Source organism: Leptinotarsa decemlineata, unplaced genomic scaffold (genome assembly GCF_025532065.1).
Source record: "Leptinotarsa decemlineata unplaced genomic scaffold, Ldec_3_MD MMD2_tig00000035_RagTag_RagTag, whole genome shotgun sequence".
NCBI lineage: Eukaryota > Metazoa > Arthropoda > Insecta > Coleoptera > Chrysomelidae > Leptinotarsa > Leptinotarsa decemlineata.
Window position 1 is genome coordinate 18,867,920 of NW_027412540.1, and position 22,079 is coordinate 18,889,998.

Here is a 22,079-nt window from a genome sequence, read left to right on the forward strand (position 1 = left end):
TCTCACTATCTGGAAGTATACGTCCTGAAAGAACCATTGTTGATTATGAAAAAAAAATGTTTCCAGCTTATGGATATTATGGAATCAGAGAACAATGCACAGCACATTTAGAACACACAAAAACATTTCCAATGAATATCGTAAAAGATATATTTTTCTGTGAAAAAAACAGTTTCACTAGAGACATTTTGAATCAAGTGGAGACATTATTAAAATTTGTGGATCTTCATGTTTCCTACAACTTTCATATTCAACTTTTTTCAGCAGGAGGATTAGTTTCAGTGTAAATTGTGAAAAACCATTTTCCATAATTTACCCCTTATTCTGTATTGACTTCAATTTATTTTTTGTTTACAAACATGATATTTTCTACCTTTCATAATAATTTTGGTTATCACAATTTTTTTGCCTTCCTATTGATGGTACAGCACCACACAGCCTTATTTTCGTAGGATCAAAAAAATAAGGATTTAATTTTCACTGCACTGAGTGGTTTCTTTCATAATCTTTTTAGTATCTTAATTTTTTTTGGTTTCATTTTCGATTCGAAACCCCTCCATTTAAGAATATGTTCCTTGCAAAAATTATTTTCGATCCGCGATTTGCATTCGATTGACGTAAGAAAGAACGGTATCTCTACAATATACTCAACAACATATAAAGGCAATACGAAACTAGACGTTAATAAAAAATGAGCCACATTGTGTATTTATCATTTTATTGTGAAGTACATGATATAGAATATTTTACAATAGGAGAATGGTCGATCCGCCAGCTCGCCGCCAGTGGTCACTGTTCAAAAACGGATCACAGCCGATTAGATCTAATGAGATCAGCGAAATAAGTGCTCAACCCATGAACAAGGATTCTTATATTTCAAATCACAGAAAGATTAACCAGGAAAATTTCAAGATCTCTGATAATCACTGGAATGTGAGATGACAATTAGTACCAATTAATATATAAAAGCGCCAGACCATAGACACTTCCGTCATTTCAGCAAAGTTATTATTTTCATAAAAATAAATGTATTATGTAGTTGAGAAAGTTTGTGTAATTACCAGCTTGTCTAACTGATGAAAGAACAGTTGTATCCTATTGTTGATCTTTCGACAATAAAATCGTCCTCTATTCGCAGATTCTTAGGACATCATCTACCGGTTGGATCTTGACATCGTTTAATGGGTTCTGCTTTCGTGCTGACTAGCACCCGTACATTTTTAAATCAGTATTTTTGAGCTTATTTACTTATTCAACAAAAACTTGCGAAAAAAACCTGAAAAATACTGTGAACTAACATGCAATAACTAGTTGCGCTATATTATGTCCAAGTGTATTTTCACCAATAAAAGCTCTTCCGTTTCTTTTGATAGTCTTCTGGATCAGAGTTCGTGTGGAACTCATTCTACATACTGACTTGCGCGAATTGATGTCTCCAAATACATGATAAACCCAATAAGAGGTTATTGAGTATACTTATTCGTTTACTGTTTATCTCTCATTTCCGTAATTTTTACCTTCTGGTGTGAAAGCTATTTTCCGTGTTTTTTTTTGGTGTTGTGGGCAGGTTTTATGACTGACGTTTCGTCTACTACTGCGGTGTACATTAGCAAAGGCGATGTGGTGACCGGCGCAGTGCCCGAGTTGGTTCTCGAGTTGTTGTTCCAGTCGTTCTGACCGCATTTAACAACGATACTGGTATTTCACTCTGGTATTATATTATTATTAGTGGGCGTGACTTGGTTTCTCTGACCTTGGATTACCTGACTCTGTTTGTGTACCTTTAAGGACAGGTAGCCAGATTCAATTAATGTCCATTGCCTCTTCTTTTCTATTGAAATTATCCCTGTGTTTTCGAATTTCTATTGTCTTTTTATATAGGTTAGGTTATGTTCACAGTGAGTGGGTCTATTCGATCCTCCACCGCAACCCGCAGGGGATTATTGTGGCCCATATCTATTCATACTCGACCAAATAAACCCAACTTTTCGACGAAGCCGATTAGTAAGAAGATCTATTAGACATCGTAGTTCATCCCTACTGTAGTCCAACAAGTGTTTGGTATCAAGCTTCGAAGGGTGATGAAAAAGCCTTGGAGTGAGCCAATCTTGGAAGATTCTGCCAGAAGTCCATAAATCTTCTTGCCATCCAGGTGTTCAATCTTTGTTTGGCGATGAAGCTGCTTGCAGCTTGCAAGGGAGTCAGCAGTCTCATTGCCTTCCAGGCCAGTTGGCCAGGAATCCAGACCAGAGACAATTTGTTGGGTGTTTTTATTGAGGAGAGTCGTTTTTGGCAATTTGCTACCAATTTAGACGTTGCTTGGTAGGAGCCAAGAGCTTCCAACGCCGCTTGACTGTCCGAGAATATTTTTATTGACTTGTGTTTGAGGTTGGATTCTTCCAATCTCTCCACACACAATTCAATATCATAAATTTCCTCTTGAAATACAATCGCATACGTTTATACACAGGTTGATATCTCTGTCCCGGGCCTGCGACTGAAAACACCTGCACCGGAACCGGAAGGTGTTTTTGATCCATCTGCTCTTAATATTTCCTTCTCCCGGAGGATCCTTTCTACTCAGGAACAGTACTACATCAATAAAATGTGGCTGCTTGTCCTTACAGGTACACAAAGAGGATCAGGTGATCCAATTAAAAGAAACCAGGCCATGCCCACTAATCTAATATATAAAAATGGATGTTTGTTGGTTGGTAAGTGATAAACTTCTACATTGCTCGACCGATCGTGATGAAACTTGACATGTTTAAGTAATTTTCCTTAGAGAAGGTTTTTAGGCTATCAATTTTTCTGTAACTCGCCACTAGATGGCGCTGTAGAACAATTTTTTGAAGGTACTGTTCTATAACGCTGCACTCGCCTAAGTTCGTTGATTCTGAGTCTGTCAAAACATTGGAACAGCAGCGATACAGCAACATAGTACTAGTCTAATATATAAAAATGGATGTTTGTTTGTTGGTTGGTTGGTTGGTTGGTTGGTAAGTGATAAACTTCTACATCGCTCAACCGATCGTGATGAAACTTGACATGTATGAGTAATTTTTCATATAGAAGGTTTTTATGCTATCAATTTTTCTGTAACTCGCCACTAGATGGCGCTGTAGAACAATTTTTTTAAGCATTGTTCTATAACGCTGCGCACACCTAAGTACGTTGATTCTGATTCTGTCAAAACAGCAGCAATACAGCAACATAGTACTAGTAATAATATAAAATTAGAGTGAAATACCAACATCATAGTTTCTACCTTGGAAACAACTAGAGCACTGAGACCGTTACCACATCGCCTTTGATAATGTCTACCGCAGTTGTAGACGAAACGTCAGACACAAAACTTGCAGACTACGACCAAAAACTCAGAAAATAGCTTTCACTTCGTTATCTCCGGTCGAGAAAGTTGACATTCTTTGATTTTGCCTCTTGGTTTGCCCCAAGTGGAAATTGTACAGGTTCACATTCGTCTGTTCTTGAAAATTTCAGAACGTTTTCAACAAAGTTATGGAAAATATGACTTCATTTTTGAATAAAAATATATTCCTCGTCAACATTTCTAAATCGTTCATTTCAAAGACTTCTAATAGCTTTAATTCTACATCTAATAGCTTTAATTCTACATCTTTTATCCAGCCCATGCTATTTTCGTGAATTTGAGCAAATGATCCACATAAACAGCAATCAGTAATATGTGCCAGCTAAATGAATGGTTAGGCATTTAGCGTTGTCTTGCCAGTTTCATCAATTACATTTTCGAGTCATGCATACCAGGTTACTTCAAAATTTCAAATGAAAGTAATTTTTTTTAAACAAATTTTTTAGACGAATGTAACCCTATTCAGAATTTCACTTGAGGCAAACATAAAGTTGAAAAGACCAAAAGTGAGAGATGAATAGGATAATTTGGGTCCCTTTTGTCAATAATTTTTTAGGATATCATTTATACAGTGTGTTGAATATGTTTTTCTTCAACTGAAATGACTCTATTATACTTTTAAACACTAGAAAGCTGCAAACCGAGTATGGTATGGTGTTATTAAAAAGAAATAGAGGAGTTGACATTCAGTGACAACTTCAATTATTTCTCTCTATTCATAAACACTGAGAAATAACAATGAACGTAATGATGTAGTATGAATATTTGACCATTAACTCGTGATGCATTGTTAAAATGACTGAGGTATTTTGCTAGCATTAATCTTAAGTGTTGCGTTATATTTTTAGATTAAAATTCATTTAATTTTCATCATTTCATATCGCAATTGCGTATATTATTAGTTATACATAAGGTAAGTATAATTCATTATTTCAGATCACTTCTTTTAACATGTTGACATTCCGTTCATAACAGGAATCGATGTTTAATGTGTTTTAGAAAGCCACAATATCAGGCCTGATATTTATAACCGTCCTCTAGGTGTATCGAGCATGATTATTGAATATTTTGACAAGATAGTCATCCAGAAGCTGACCTGGAATTGCAATGCAACGAATAAATAAAGACTAGTTGGACATAGCCATAGAGAGACTAACCATGATCACAACTACCCTCAGCCCCATACGACATTGATATGGTGCTAAAAATGCGAAAACCATCGTCAAGAACGAATATTTTACCATAACATTTGTGTATTTTGAATCAATACGTAATGTCTTCACCAAAAATGAAACCGGGTGGTAGGTGGACACCAAGGAGTGATTCTAAAGTTATCTCCAATAAAGTTCACAGACTCACATACATACAGTGAATGTCAAATCTAGGTCAGAATAACATTTTGTTCGTCCATGGGATCAATATTTTACCCAAAAGTAATTACTTTTGAATTTTTCTAGGTGAATCTTTCTGCGGCGTGGACAATTACAATAATCATGATAATAAAATTATTTACATAAGTTAGCTTGAAACAACGCATTAACAATTAATATAAGGCTCAAATAAATCTTTTTGTGTTTAACGAAAATATAAATAGTTCTTTTTGCGTCGCACGCGATGATTGTCTGAAGTCTTGAAGGGAGCTGGTCAGCCTGGCAGTACTTTTCTTATAAAAAGATACTCGGAGAACTGTTGACCCTCCACACCTCCGCCATTACTGGCAGCAATTTGAAAGCTCGCGTTCAGCAGCCTGGTTATCACTTGCATGGAGTTGAGTTTGCAATATCCATTCAAAGGGAATCTAGAAATGATGCATTTATTACTCTAGAGAAGATAAAGAAAGAATTGATTCTGATAACATAACACAACATTTTGAAATAAACTCGGAAATGGAAAGTTCCTTGTGGAAAAAGTGAGTGCTATTTTTGAATTTGCCTCCATAGAAGAGTATCTTTGAATGACTGGAAGGAAGATACTTTATCATTATACAGGATGTTTCCTAATTACGCTACGAATTTTAGGACCCAGTGGCACTTACGGTCTGATGACTTCGACAATTGCGGCACTAGCCAAACGTCACACCCATGCGCAATCCCTAAAGAGATGGGATGAAATCAAAGGATGTAATCTTGCCAGGATCATCCTGGGCAACACTGGGAAGCTGGCGTCGAAGAAATATCTGGCGATGACCAGGAAAAACCTACGCTTAACAGTAGGATTTCTGACTGGTCACTGTCAACTAAGCCTCCTAATATAACTAAACCTTCACAATATGGGGCTAATGGACACACCTCTATGCAGGATGTGTGAACAGGAAGATGAAACTGTCAAGCTTGTCCTATGCGAGTGTCCGGAGTTATCGGCAATAAGAGCGTGTGTGTTCGGCGAGTTTTGGCCCACACCTGCCGATATAAAGGAGATGTCTCTGGGAAGCTGGCGCCGAAGAAATATCTGGCGATGACCAGGAAAAATCTACGCTTAACAGTAGGATTTCTGACTGGCCACTGTCAACTAAGCCTCCTAATATAACTAAACCTTCACAATATGGGACTAATGGACACACCTCTATGCAGGATGTGTGAACAGGCAGATGAAACTGTCAAGCATGTCCTATGCGAGTGTCCGGAGTTATCGGCAATAAGAGAGTGTGTGTACGGCGAGTCTTGGCCTACACCTGCCGATATAAAGGAGATGTCTCCCAGATACCTGTCCACATTCCTAGAAAGGACAGGATGGACGATGACCTAGGAGGATAACTCCTTGTGAGGATGTACAATGGGTCACATGTGGCCTAAGTGCTGTGGGCCTACACTCACCCTTCCTACTCTACAGATACGGTACGAAAATTCAGATGGTGATTCGTTAGGTCGTATTAAGGAAAATCCGGACATATGTCCGGATTTCCTTCGTTTCCGAAATACAGGCCGTTGAAGTTAAAATTTGCCACAGTTATTTGAAGTAATAAGGCGCTTACTATGCCCTAACTAGACTAAAATTATTAGGTCCAGTGGAGTCTCAGTACGAACAATGGCCAACGATTCCACTTTGCATATTATAAACACCTGCTTTGGAGACCAGTTGATAGTGGTAGTGTTAATAATAATAATAATAATAGAATTTATTCATCAATCAAAGGTTATACAAGGCATTATACATACACATACTAACACTTATCAGACTAGTCAAGAAAAGTGAATGGCTGACATCCACTTACTTTATGGATTAGCAAATGGAAATGCGGAAGAAGCTCGGACAGATATCTTAACAGAGCTACATGCAATATTATGTGAAACTGAGAGTTCTAATGTTGGTGGTGGAAGACCAGAAACTGTAACAACGCCTGAACTAGAAGAAGTTATAATTGATGCGATAGAACAAGATCCTTAAAATAGTAACAGGAAGATTGCACTGCATCTGGAAGTCAGCCCAAAAACCGCATTGACAGTTCTAAAAAGAAACCTCCTTTCCTATATCACATACAGCGGATCCAAGCTCTACTGCCTCGGGATTTCCGCCCAAGATTAATGTTTTGCAGGTGGTTGATCCATACGATGACACACGATAATAAACAAACATTTTATTCACATACGAAGCAAATTTTTGAGGAGATGCTACTATGAACTTTCACAATGACCATTTTTGGGCCGACGAAAATCTCAACGTTATTAGAGAAAGTTATTTTCAGCAACAATTTTCACTGAACGTTTGGGTACAAATGATTGGCGACTACCTAATTGGCCCATTTTTTCATCAGCAAAATTACCAGGAGAATTCTACACGAGATCATTTATCCATTTTGTTGAAAGAAACACCGGTATTCGTACGAGGCAACATGTAGTTTATGCACGACGGGGCTCCAGCTCATTTTAGTGTTCTTGCTCATCAGTATTTCGATATCACCCCCCCTTATCGCTGGATTGGACGTGCAGGACCTTAAAATTGGCCATCTGAAGGATCTTGTTTATAAAACTCCTGTACTAGATGTGAATGACTTGAGGAATCGAATAATTGACAATGGCAATGTCATAAGGAATACTCCAGGTATTTTTGAACGTGTCAAACAATCAATGACAAATCGATTGTAATCGTGTATTTTATCATGAGGTGGACTTTTTGCTCATTTACTTTAAGGTCGAAATTGTTGATTATTTACATTTGGTTTTTATTTTAAGTTGTCCATGGATAAAAAATACTGGAGTTTTTTCCCAACACCAAATCGTTATTTTCAACACCTCGACACGTGTTTCGATCACCAAGTGATCATCTTCAAAGAGGAAGATTAAACTGTTTAAACAGAGAGGAAGATTGAACTGTTTAAACAGTTCAATCTTCCTCTTTGAAGATGATCACTTGAACAGAGAGGAAGATTGAACTGTTTAAACAGTTCAATCTTCCTCTTTGAAGATGATCACTTGGTGATCGAAACACGTGTGGAGGTGTTAAAAATAACGATTTGGTGTTGGGAAAAAACTCCAGTAATATTCATTACTACACCAAAGGTTCCAAACAATGCATCATATGTCCATGGATAGTTTTTAAAAGTTTTTTTTTTCGAAAACAAAGCTTGATATGAAGAAAACAGTAGCGACGAAAAGTTGTATTTTTAGTTGTTCATTCTAAAAAACAAAAAACTACAAAAAAGTCAGTGGCGTTATTATTTTCCTCAATATTGTTGGTAGTGATGCCCACTGAGACTCTACTGGACCTAATCATTTCAATCTGAATGTAGTAAATTTCAACCAAATCGGTGTAAGGATATTCATGATATTTTATAAATACAGTTTTTTTTTAACTTCAACGCTTTGTATCTCAGAAGCGAAGCAACTCTGTACATATGTCATAGGATTTAAAAAAATGACCTAAAGAATCACCTTCTGAAGTTCCATAACGTAGTCAGGAAACACCCTGTATATCAAAGGAGGAAAATTGAATCCTCTCGACTGACTTTTGTTTGTTTCAAATATAATGACCTTGAGGGTAACACTAACCTGATAACATGATGGGCGTCTTGTTGGTTCCAAGCAACTCCGGATCTGGCATCCATGACGGCTTGATTAGTTTCGGGAAACACTTCATCTAGTAGTGACCTACTACCGGAAAGCATGATCCTTTCCCCAAGATCTGGACTGACGTGTAGAGCTACGCATTCATATATTTCTTGACCTAGCCGGGAATTTTCAGAATTTCTTTGGAATTGACTCGAACTACCTCCTGTGAGACTCTTTATGTTTGTTTGGGAAACTATACCGTTTTTTATCCGATCTTTTTTCATTTGTTCCAGATGTCGTACCATTGCTGAAAATAATAAACATAAAACTTTCATCATTTAAGTACCATTTTTATAAATCACAAATTTTGGAGAAATGTTGTAACTGAGTATATAATATGAGGTAATAATACATGAGACAATACATAAGATGATTATGTTGAATAAATGGCAAAACCCTCCATGGAAACTGGCTGATATATATTGCAATGTTTCGGGAAGTGAAATGAAAAAGTCAGAATTGAATTCACAACAACACAAACTGAACTATTGCAATAACATCAGTAAATTTCCAAACTACTGCAAAATATATACTGATGGATCAAAGACCGAGTATGGGTGGGCTGTGCATTTCTTGTAGATGGACATCTCCATAGCTGGTCGATGCACTCAACAACCAGCGTTTACACAGCAGAATTATACGCTATATACCAGTCTTTATTATTCTGTGAATTCGCACGAAACGAAACTCATTTCCTAATTTGTACCGACTCATTGAGTTCCATAAGATCATTCCAAAATAAATTTACTCTTGACCCCCTTGCAAGGATTATTCTTGCCAGAATTCATATTATGAATTCATGTGGGTGCCTAGTCATTGTGGCATAAAGAACAACGAGGATGTGGATAAGGCAGCTAGAATGATTGCTAACTCTAACGAATATGAAGATGTACCACTCCACTTAGAAGATCTGAAAAATTTTAATAAAACCAAAGAAATATCTGACTGGCAGAATGAAATTGATACGAAACTGAAATGCTCGAAACCAAGTGTGAATAAGCGAATCTCAACACTGAAATTGACCAGGAAAGAACAAGTTGTTCTCCCGCGTCTGCGAATCGGCCATACGAAAATATAACATACCTTTACTTGCTAGGAGAACTTTACTCCTAGGAGAACAACAACCTCTATGTTCTACATGCCAAACAGTGCTAACGGTACAACATATACCTGTAGAATGTCCAAAATATGAAGAAACCAGGAGACAACATAATATAACTGGGGCAATGAAAGAAATTCTATGTGATGATAGACGAACGTTGAACAACATGATGGCATTTTTGAAAGATGCAAATATAATAGATGAAATTTGAAAAACAAACAACAAGTCCGCGGCTAATAACCTAGCAGTTGATGCCGCGAAAACACACAAAAAATGGCAATTCAGTTCAGATAACAGTTATGCACTGTTTCTGCTTTTCCACCGGTTCCAAGGAAGTTGTGAATAACATAGGGGGAAAATAGAACATGAATAAAACAAAAATAGTAATGCTAGAAGGATATTACTGTTACAGAAATAAAATATGGATCAAATTCGAATTTATTTTATATTTTACATCGTTTCAAAACAAGTTTACAGGAAGTACTTAGATATTAGATAAATTGCTACCGAGATAAACGTGTGTTTCGATCGCGATGTGGATTCTGAAATGAACTAATGAACTTTGCACGATGATTTTCGTCCACACCTCGAACGCCCGGTAGAATCTGATTAAGGGTGATACATTTTCAGAACTCTAAACGCCCAACGCCAACCTCCAGCACATTTATCCCCTTATGTACACCATCATCACCACCATCAACCATGTACACCAGCCCCTCTTTAGAAAAAATATTGAATAAACTTCAATATTCTGCAAAATCTTCCTACAAGGACACTTCAATGATAACCACATACATGTTGGCGCCACAAATTGCAATTCAAACCATTGCAGGCCTTGGGACACGATCATCGACCAGAAGCAATATCTGTAACGTAAAAACCAAAGTGTAACACTTCTAGATATGCCTACCCTTAACACCACCGGACAAATTTACTTACAACTAGACAGAATTCAAAAACTTATTTGTGAACAGTTACGCCCATAACGACTAGAAGACTAGACCGAACATCACTACCTTGCCACCTAGTGTCATGAAACCGCAACAAAAAATTTTTTAGTCTTCAAATTTGTTTCAGAACTAGCCGAAAAAGCAAAAGTCTTCCGTAACGATCTAGAAAAATATCAAAACTACCTACCGATGCACAATTTGACGATGCTCAACTGCAGATTATTTGACACCAATTACCTGAGCAGACATACCACTCTTAGAGAACCTTCCCTACATATCGACAACCTGTCTTGAGCTTGCCGATCTACTAGAAAAAGGCAAATACCATCATGATCCCTAAACTTCTGCTTTCAATACCAGCATATTACAAACCCAAAACGGAAACATGCAAAACCACTGAGCACATCGGTGTAGTTAGTGGCGAATCAAATTGTTGGAATCCCGGAGAAATTTATTGATCTACTGGAAGAGTCCTGGCTGCATCAAAACTAGACCTCGCCGAAAACCGACCATAGCTAATGAACCCGGATTATACTACTCAAGAAAGAAGACGAAAGCCCACTTATATACTAACATGGAAATGAAACCATTGTAAAACCATCCTTGAAAAACTTGTAACACATCAACACACTAACATTTCTATAAGGGCTAACGTAAAACCAAGACTAGTGTAAAGAAGCATAAGCCAAGAATCAGGACTCCACAACAAAAACGGAATGTACCAATGTACGCAAAGTTATCAGTTATTTGGAATCCTTAGAAGTTCATAAGCATAAGCACTGCGGATGTAACCTACTAAATGACCAAATCGACCTAGTCTTCTCGTCGGATTTCAGATAAGCGTACCCACATTGTAACAGGTGAACAAAATTCAGGTAATAAAGTCATTAAGGATCGTTGGTTATTACCTGCAGTGGTGTATAGACGAGATAAGGGTAAACATTGTTGATTATTTCAGTTGAAAATGTTCTTGTAGAACGAAACTGCAGTAACGTAAGTAATAAACACAAGTGATTTTTCATAATAAACGTATAACAACAAGCGCTTGCATAGTCGCGTGGTCAGCTCCTTACGCAGCGGTTGCGAGCTATTTCGAAAATTTTTCATTCGTGAATATTTAGATTTCTTTGTGTAAACTTATTGGAGTGCTGAGTTCAGAATTGTCATTTCCAGCTGATTGGTCTACTTATAGGACATACATAATGATTCAACCAATAGTTCCCAAGAAATTTCAAATCTGATTGAAATACGTCAACCACGGAAGCGCAGGTCTGGAAACCTTTTGAAATAAACACATACAAAGCCAAAAAGAATAAAATTGTTGTTTCAGGACAAGAAACTGTGGAAGGCTGATTTTGAATGGAAAATATCGATCAGCAAAAAGTTAGTCCACATGGAACAATATCTGAGCTACGACTTTGCACACCTCAAATTCACGAAGAGAGAATACAAACACTTCAATTGTATAATTTTTCCTTCATTATTTACTAATATTGTAAATGTGAAAGTTTGTGAGAATGGATTAATGTATGAATGTATGTTTGTGGCTCTTTCATGCCTAAACGACTGAACGCTTATACATCAGAATAACATATAGGCTACAATTTATAGAGGTTTTGTGAAACTGTGGTCATATTATGGTCACAAAATTAACGTATTTATAGTATTAGTAGTACCTATTATATTTATAGTATTAGTAGGATTACCAATGTATTCCATTCTAATCCTAAGTGGGTACCTATTGATTGACTGATACTCTTATATTAACGTATAGCCGAAACTACTGAACCTAGAAACTTGAAATATGCAGGTAGGTTCTTTGTACAGCGTAAATAAACGTAAAAAAGGGAATCAAATTTCCACCCCCAAGGGGGAAAAATAGGGGTTTTGGGTTGAAAAAGAAATATTGTAACTATTTGTTCAAAATGGTCTGTCACGAAACTTAATGTGATAATCCAAATTCTACGAGGGAAACAACTAGTCATGTTATATACCATGAACTTTTCCTGTCACAATTCAAATAACTGAACTTACGTGAAATATCAAAGTACTTTGCTTCTTCTAGCAATAAATCGAGATCCTGAAAGTTTTCAGGTATCAAGAGCCGAGAATTTCTCATGAAATTGAGGATGTGTCTGAACATTCCTCCGTCCCTGTCAATGAAGTAGTGCTGCTTGAGAGAATCCAAGACTATCGGTATGCTTCCGTTGAACAGCTTGGCTAATCGGGATTCGGGATATCTGTAACAAAAGCACTGTACAGTTTAAGAACTCACACACCAGTCACTCAGGGTTTATAAAGATTACTTTCTTATTAGTCAGTGGGCTATGCTTGAAGACGGACAGTAAACTAATCTAAAGAAATGAACTTTAAATGTTCAAGCCAGTCTCGGATATACCTACACAGTAGATTGAATGGACTGACGCCTATCAGAAAACAACTACTCCACTGGCTAATACCACGAACGGCGTTGGATTATATCCGACAGGCGTCACTTGCAGACCCGTTTCCGGCTCCTTTGCCACTTTAGGTCGATGATGGCTACTATCTTGCACTGATGAGTGACTAAGGAGCCCGACACCGGTCTGCAAGTGTGCCCGTTCCAAAATTGAAGGTCGACTCTTTCAGTTGTATTGCCAATTTTATATGAAGGAAATTTTCTGTGAAGATTCCTGCACTGACGCCTGTCGGATATAATCCAATGCCGTTCGTGGTATAAGCCAGTAGAGTAGTTGTTTTCTGATAGGCGTCAGTCCATTCAACCCACTGGTATATCCGAGACGGGCTTGAACATTTAAAGTTCATTTCTTTAGATTTGTAAAGATTACGCAAACTGAAATAATATACCACTCAGAAATAAAGTTAAACTGTTGTAATAATTTCATTCTGTATCCATTCACTCATTGCTGCTATAATACAATTTTCTAGACAATGTGTCGATTTAACATAATATGGATTTACAATATTCATGATTTATAAAAAATTAATCTCACAATAGCAATGGCCTTATAATCTGTTATAAAATGACATTTTCATTTTATTAGTTACTTTCAAATTATCAATCAAATATTCTATGTTGTTTTCTATCGTGGTACGGTTTTTTCAAGTTCTTCAATCCTCTCTCTTAAAACATCACTAACTGGCAGTTGAGTCCCCCCATTTTGTTCATCCCTAATTTGGTCCACGATTCCATCAAGTTCCTTTTTTATCCTTTCGTTCTCGATCTCCAACTCTCTGATTCTTTGTTCCAGTCTAGCATCTTCGCTGGCATACAACTGATTGGTTGCATCATCATAATTTTTTCTGTGAACCATATCTTCCGAAGACTTTTCTCTCATGAAAGTACTGTGCAACTCACTTTGGGTCTGCAGCTGTCTCTCTTCGAAACGCTGGGCTGATATTTCTGATACCGAATGTAGCTGCCTCAGTAATGCCGACCTTTCGTTTTCTAATCTGACTACTGCTTCCTCTAGTGTCTGATGATCATTTCTAGATGTGGAGGGTTCGAAGCTGGATTGTTCCAGTGCATCGGTGCTGTCCTCCTTGGACAGTTGATTAGCTCTCACTTCCAGTTCTGAAGTTGTAGGTATTGAAAATGTTAAATTGTTTCTTTCATCTGGTACGTTAGGTAAGTCAATATTCGAGTCTTTCTTCATTTTGAGCATTTTTAAATTGTACAGAAGAACAGATTTTTGTACTTCAATTTCATGTATTAATCTTCTTATTTCAGGATCGGACAACTCATCACTTAGTTTATTGATTTCTCTAGTAGATTGTTCCAGAGATGTTTCCAATTCGTCGTAAAGGAAGTCCTTCTGCTGCTCGAGCTTATAAACTCTGTTAACTATTTCTGAGCATTCGTTTTGTCCTTCCGATGAATTTGGGAGAGACAAACCCGTATCCAAATTTGAATGTACATTTTTAATTTTGAGCAGCAAGTTCGTATTTGAGTTTATCACCTCCTGTAAAACGCTTTGGGATGTAACAGTATTGCTTGTAGGTTCGGAAACTATGTTGATGAGTTCTTCTTTTCTTTCCTCGGGTTGCGAAATTTTTTTCTCCACGGAACCATGGTCTTCAAGAGCTGATATGTAGTCCCTATACGTTTTTTCTATATATTTGAAACTTGACAGAATTGTTTCTTCTGAAGATAAATCTTCTTTTACCGGTAGCTTCGTTACCGTCAAGCTGATTTTTCTATTTTCCAATTCTGATAGTTTTTCTTGGAGTTTATTGCTGATCTGTGCTAATGAACTCTTACTTGTCTCAACGGTTTTTAATTTCTCCTCTAATTTTAATTTTTCGTTTTCTAATTCTACCAGTGCACGTTTGAGCTTGGCATCTTCTGATTTGAGGTTATCTATAACTTCATTATCTTTTTTGATTTCATTGAGAACTTCATCAAGTTTCATTTTCAATTCCATATGTTCTCTTTCAAGGTCGTGGATTATAGTCTCCATATCTCCCTCATTTCCTCCTAAAATCGTTGATAATCTGTGTTCAAGTTGTTTTTTCTGTTTTTCTAGGTCATTTACCGTTTCTGTTAACATCCGTGCTTCATCTTTCAGTTCAGAAATTCCTGAAGAATCTTGGGTTGAAACTTCCAAAGCAGTGTCTAGGAGTTTTCTCAATTTCTGATTTTGATTTTCGAGTTGCTTGATGCGTTTTCTAGTTTCTGCATTTTTGTCTGCCATTTTATAGAAAAAAATTGTTGAGGATTCAAGAAAGGTGAGATATATTATAACTATGAATTTTTTGAGGTTGACAAAAAGTGACATATTACTGATTATTTGGTTCTAATATATACGGCATGAATTTCGTAGTAGGCTGCAATAAAGTGTAAGGATATGTCAATTTATATGAGAGATCCAAATATCAGTTTCTATATCAACAATTAAAAAATCTTTTCGGTAAAATTGCAACCTTTGGAAGTATCGGAAATGAATGAAAAAATTAAAATGAGTGAAAAATTTTGTATTTTTCTCGGACTCTCAACTGAACTTCTGAACAATTTTTTGAATTTCTTGTTGTCGAAAAATGCAGTTTTTTTAAAAACCCCTAAAACAATCTGCCATTGCTGAAATTTGAAAAATAAATTAGTCACACATACTTCGTTGAAAATATGAAGATCTTGAAGATATCCTTGTTCACATCTATCACTCCAGCTTCACCTCCGCGAAATAAGATATTTTTTTTCAGTAACCGACTGAATGAATTATACACCAAGATGGTAAGAATGTAACATCTTCTTGACAAAAAAAAACCCGGCTCTTTTGGAATGTTCCAGAGTCGTTAGACTTAGGTTAGGTCCAAAGTGAGTGGGTCTATTCGACCTTCCACCGCAACCCGCAAGGGTTTTAAGTGGCTCACACCTATTCACACTCGACCAAATAAACCCAGCTTCTTAACGAAGCCGATTATTTTGTATGGTGAGTGGTCTTTCAGGTCAGATGGTAAGAGTACGGCTCTGCCGAACTCTAAAAACCTGATTCGTTTCCCAGCGGGGCAGGCACAAAGTATATGCTCTGCCGTTTCATTACTGATGAGGTAGTCGGATAGTCAAGGTGCAATATCCCCATCTTGATACCCGCGACAACCTTCCCATATGAGGTTTTTTGCACGTCAGCTACACCTGATGATGCCTTAGGTTCAAACGTGCAGGGTCTTTTTCGCCTCTGGTTTTAGTGAATCATCTTTCGAGCGCAAACGTTTGCTAACCTGCTCATGGGGAGTTTGTTGTTACACCTGAGACAGATTCTGCGTACGCCGCTCAAGAATTTGGTGCAAGGCGGTTTCATAAGGTACCCCACTCTTAAGGAGACGACTCAGTCGTTTCCTGGCTGCCCCACCAACCCGTTTTTTAGGTTCAGTTGTTGGATCAGGAGTTGGAGAGTTAAGAAGCTCTCGCTCCTAATCTAAATTTACAGGGAGGTCAGTTGGAGTCGTAATCTCGACATCCATGTCCTCTGTAGGCTCGCTCCTGATCTAAATTACACTTACGGTCAATAAAAGGAACAAATAAGACGAACTACTCTATTGTGTATGGAATCAAGAAGCTTCCAAGTGTGTATGGGTACAGTTTGTTGGGTCTGTTGTACTTTATGACTCGTCCGTTACTGCGAATTTCAATGATTTCCGACATGGAAAAATGATTCTATGCACATATTTGCGGTGCTAGTATTTATTTGAATGCTTCGCTTGGTACCTTCCAGGGCTATCGCTGATGTTGTTTTGGACCCCCAAACAGTATGGAGGGTACTCTCATGAGCGAAACTTTTCGTTCCAAAATAAAGCCGTATCAATACTGACCAGCACATTGTTTCACTGGGAAAACTGTACAATCAAGAAAAACTGACGAGAAATGTGAATATTGTTCAGTGTGTTAACATTCAATAACACAGTTGTGTTTGAAAATTCTGTATATTCCATACTAGCGACCGCCCTGGTTCCGCACGGGTGCATAACCGATACTAAATATAAATTCATCCACCGGAAATTTAGGAGCATGAAGAAATAGTGATAAAAAGATAATTATGTTCAATGGACGCGTCTTTTTCCTCTGCGGCTAGCGCCCCAGTTGTAATATTCAAAAATCATTTCTTATTTCACATCTGAAATGTGAAACAAACCTACATAAAACATTTCAGCCTCCGAATGTATAGCGTTACGGGGAAAGGTAATTTTCATACGTAAACGCCCCCCTTTCATCCCAAGTGGGGGCACCACAGGTGAAATATTTGAAAATCCATTCTTATTGCACATCTACGATGTAAAACAAACCTACATACAAAATTTCAGCCTCCGAAAATATACCGGTTTGGAAAAACAGTGATGAAAAACTTTATTTCATGAACGCGTATTTTTCCCCGCGGCTGGTTTCCCAGTTGGAATATTTGAAAAGCCTTTCTTATTGCACATCTACGACATAAAACTAACCTATATACAAAATGTCAGCCTCCGAAAATATAGCAGTCCGGAGAAATAGTGATGAATAGGTAATTTTTATATATGAACGCTCCCCTTTTATCCCAAGTGGAATATATGAAAATCCATTCTTATTGCACATCTATAACATAAAACGAACCTACATAAAAAATATCAGTCTCCGAAAATATAATAGTACGGAAAAACAGTGATGAAAAGGTAATTTTCATACGTAAATGTGCCCCTTTGACCCCCACTGGGAAGCTCACAGTTAGAATATTTGGAAATCCTTTCTTAGTGCGTATCTTTTTTTTTATTTATTTTTTTTATTCGAAAATAGAAAATTCTAATATAATAACAAGTCCAAAAAGGTAAAAATGGTAGGTATATAAAAAATATTAAAATAGTATAAAAATTCTTCTAACAATAAAATACGTTCAAATAATATATAAATACAGCTGAAAAGCTAAAAATAGAAATGTGTCCCTGAGAATATTGTCCCATAACATAGAAAATCAGGAGTATTCAGAATAGTTAGTTACATATTAAAATAATAATAGGACATAAAAACAATTATTCGAGTGGGTAGGTAATGAAATATTCACATAACACGATGCATACAGAACACATAAAAGCTCGAACCAATAAAACAATTCGATGATGGGAAACATAAAAATTAAAAAAATTCAGAAAATTCATAGAGTACGTGATGTAATATATATTTTCAACTGATCCTTGAATGGATAAAAAGTAACAGAATCTTTAATGTGGCATGGTAATTGGTTGATATCATTCAATCCTCTGAAAAACAACGATTTCATAGATTGCTTTGTTCTTGTCCTGGAAATGTGGAATTGATTGGTGGTTCTTGTGTTGTAGTCACACGATAGTTAACAATTTTGTCTTAATAAAAGGTGTTAATGTAGCAAATTTCGAAATATCAAGAACATTTATCAATTATCTAGGTACGTATGCATTAATGCAAACAAACTTTGGCTAATGTTACATTTTGTCTGTCTGTATACCTACTATATCGAGTAAATCTCTAGCCATTCAAATTTCGAGTTTATTCAGAATTCGGAATCTGTAACATTAGTAGAATATTTTTATATGTACTACTTTCTAAATTATATTGGAGGATTTTTCGGTGGAAAGATAAACTATATTTAATATAAAAGCGATTGTAATGGGCAAATACTTTCAATCTGAAATGATTTTCTCTTATACTATATTGCATGTGGTAAGGCTGGACCTGATAATTTTTTTCGCTTTAAGGCTTTCTGTTTTGAGCGGTATATTCATTCGAGATATCTGGTTCGAAAATGCATTCAGGATTTCGTCCAATTCTGCGTTATCTTCAGCAATATTACCAACGAAAACTTTACTTTCTCTCACTTCATTAACCGGATTCTTATCTTTTTCTGTTTCCGGATCACCACCTAGTGATTCCAAAGTAAGTTTCAGCTCTGCCTTTTCTGTTTCTATTGCTAAAATTTTCTGTTGCAACTTACAGTACTCACTAGCAATTTCGTTTCTGGAATTATCCAAAACTGTTTGCAGTTCACTGAGTAGAATGGATCTCTCCTTTTCTAAATCTAAAACTTTAACATACAGATTTTCGTACTCTCTTTTAGCCACATCGTCGATAGCTTTGAACAAAGCTCTTTCTAAATCAGTTTTGAAACTTTCTTTGAAATTTTGTTCTGTCTGGCTTTCGGGCTTAGCGATGTCATCTATCGCAGTGAGTAGTTCAGTCTTCTTCCTTTCGAGAACAACTATCTTTTTTTGGAGTTTATACCTCTCCTCCATGAGGGAGAGACCAACATTCTCTGATACCGTGTTATCAAGTTGAAGAATGTCTTTCAGCCACTGAGCATTCGAGTCGGGTTGTGTCAGGAGAAATTTGAATTCAGAATGTTCCCTCTTGAGCTGTTCAATATCTCTGCTGTGAATTTGGACTTGCTCTAACAATACTTCTACTCTCTTGCGAAATTCCATATTGTCGTTCTCGAGTTGTCTTATGTGGAGTAATATATGTTCGTTTTCACTGGACGATATCAGCTGAAGGTCATTCTGCATTTGCGTCTTCTCGTCTTCTATCAATTTGATGGTCTCTTGCAGAAACTCGGTCTCATCTTTCTGTATGTGGGATCTTGAAACGGACTGTTTAGTTACGTCGAGAGCGGAGTCCAATAAATTTTTGAAGCGGGCATTTTGATTTTCTAATAGCGCGATACGATTCATCAATTTTTCTATTTCATTTTCAATTTTCATTTTAGGGATCGATGAACGAAATTGCAATACGTACTATTGTAAACGCCGTGAGTGATTCTGAATGACATGTCGAATGGTTGTCAAAAAAAAACACGAATATTCTGACAGCTTGAGAATGAGACATGACGTTTCCGTATTTCGATTTGGTATTTCGACTTTGAACCCGCCTTTTTTTGGACACTAATCATTTGAACATGACAGGAGATAGAGTGCCAAAGTTACCCCAGCTAGACTGGTCAAGAGAAAGGATTTCCTTCCCTATGGTGAAATTGTTACAGACCGGTTTGGGAAATCTTGTAGAAACACGACGTGGAATCAAACCATCAAAGTCTTAGATCAGCTAAGAACCCAAGAGAGTCTTCAACAACACCCGGTTCCTTGTAGCTGCGGGTCGGTTTACATTGGGATCACGAAAAAAAGTGTGGGTACCCGTCTCTCTGAGCACAAGAGAAATTGTCGACTCGGACAAACCGACAAATCAGCTGTAGCCGACCATGCCCCAAACAAATTTTATTCGTTTGCCTCTTTTCAGTTTATTACTCATTACGCTGCTGAAACAACCCAAAAAATTAACCAGGCATTTGGCAATGATAGTGGTAATGAACGGACTGTTCGACGTTGGTATACGAAATTTCATTCCGGAGATTTTAGCCTCAAAGATGAGCCCCGAAGTGGTTGACCTATTGTAATCCAGGATGAGGATTTGAGGACCCCGGTCGAAACACACCCTTCACGAACGGTGCGTGGGATTGCGGAAGAACTGGGTGTCAGCTTTCATGCGGTTTTTGATAGTTCAAAACGTATTGGATAGGTCAATAAGCTCGAAAAGTGGGTGCCCCATGATTAGAACGATCGACAGAAATTGTCACTTTTCGAAGTCTGTTCTCTATGGCCAGAAGTCTGGTTGGAAAAACCAGACTGGTTGAAAACCAGAAGTGCTCACCTCAATCTAAGGCGGTGGCTGGGGATGAACAGAAATGTCCACCCCAATCTACCGCTTGGAATGAGGCTGGACATAGCAAATCACCTCGTGATGTAATACAAAGGCCAAGGCGTAAGCGCATTTGAGGCGCCGAAGCCAAAAGGAGGAAGAGAGCGAAGGAGGCAGGAGTGGCAGCAACTATAAGTGCACCCTCCTCCTCCCCCACTCCACCTCCTACAGCAAGGGCACTTCCTGCGGCGGGCGTCAAGAGCTCCGCCTTGAATAAAGGCAAGAAACCGGCTGCCCATGCAGGAAAGCTCCCTCACTTCTTGGGGTTCCACAGAGGGAACCCCAAGCCGCGCAACGACAGTAATGTCCCTGCACTTTCCAAAACCTTCTCGAAGGCCACCGTGAGACACCTCAAGGTTGCAAAGAAGTGTTCGGCGAGTCAGCCTACATCGGCCAATATAAAAGAGATGTCTCCTAGTGACCTGTCCACCTTCCTGGGAAGGACAGGATGGACGATGACCTAAAAGGACAACTCCTCGGGAGGATGTACAATGGGTCAAATGTAGCCTAAGTGCTGTGGATCTACACTCACCCTCCGTATTCTACAGATACAGATCATATATACATCTTTCATAGAGCTTTGTCTCCCTTTTCGTGATTCATGCCATTGTTTTCAAAAACTTATCCATCCAATAAACTGTTATGAATCCAAGGAATATAGCTGCTGATTTTTGCTGTCATTCCGTTACCAGAATGACAATTACCGTCATTTTTATAATCTTTTCAGGGTGAACTTTCAGTTAGTAGGAAATATAATCTTATATTCCATCATTTGGGTATAGTACACTTTCGATTACTCCAGAATGTTTTGGATTATTCTAAGCAGAACTTTCAGACAAATATTCTCAAAAACAAGCTCTTCAGGGAACTTCATTAGCAAACGGATGTGGACGTTGGATTGTCCTGGAAAGTTTTTGTCACAATTACAACGTTCTCTAAGTGAAAGAAATTTTAAAAGGAGTAGCTGGAGGTGTGTTGTGTTCAACCTTGAAATGATGAGTGGATGTATTGTGCCGCGTATTTTTGACATACATCGTTCTGGGTGAAATGAAACGGATCATGTGAGTAGAACACCACGTGAAATCATTTATAGAAAAAAAAAGTACTTAACCTCTCATCTTAGGGTGCTTCTGATGTTTGGATTTCTGAACGGGCGGATGGCTCCCTTTGCATAGAGTCTAGCTGCCTCAGGGTATGCTTTGGAGGGAACTCTGAGAGGCTGATTTTGCTATTAAAGTAACGTGATTTTATCAAGATATACAAATTGATGGATGTAGCCGTTCCTACGTGGTTGGAAATCATAATAAAGAAAAGAGAATTCAAACTTTCTATGTTTTTACCACTTTTATTTTCAACTAACGTTGTAACGTGAAAATGTCCTATAAGGACATTTTCAAATGTA

At 37.5% G+C, this 22,079-nt stretch overlaps 2 protein-coding genes across 4 annotated transcripts in view; both read right to left on the bottom strand.

Annotated features, from left to right (window-relative positions):
- LOC111510462 (prostaglandin reductase 1) overlaps nucleotides 1–22,079 on the bottom strand; it is a 503,388-nt gene that overhangs the window by 118,552 nt on the left and 362,757 nt on the right. The gene's annotated exons all lie outside the window — the stretch shown is intronic.
- The window catches only part of LOC111512156 (BTB/POZ domain-containing protein twz), an 84,368-nt gene continuing 62,990 nt past the window's right edge, over nucleotides 702–22,079 (bottom strand). For all 3 annotated transcript variants that reach the window (XM_074171980.1, XM_074171981.1, XM_074171979.1), the window contains 3 exons: nucleotides 12,523–12,728; nucleotides 8,377–8,683; nucleotides 702–5,189 (listed from right to left, as the gene is read on the bottom strand). In XM_074171980.1, coding sequence (XP_074028081.1) covers nucleotides 5,036–5,189; nucleotides 8,377–8,683; nucleotides 12,523–12,728 — 667 coding nt within the window. In that variant the 3' untranslated portion in view covers nucleotides 702–5,035. The remainder of the gene's footprint in view (nucleotides 5,190–8,376; nucleotides 8,684–12,522; nucleotides 12,729–22,079) is intronic.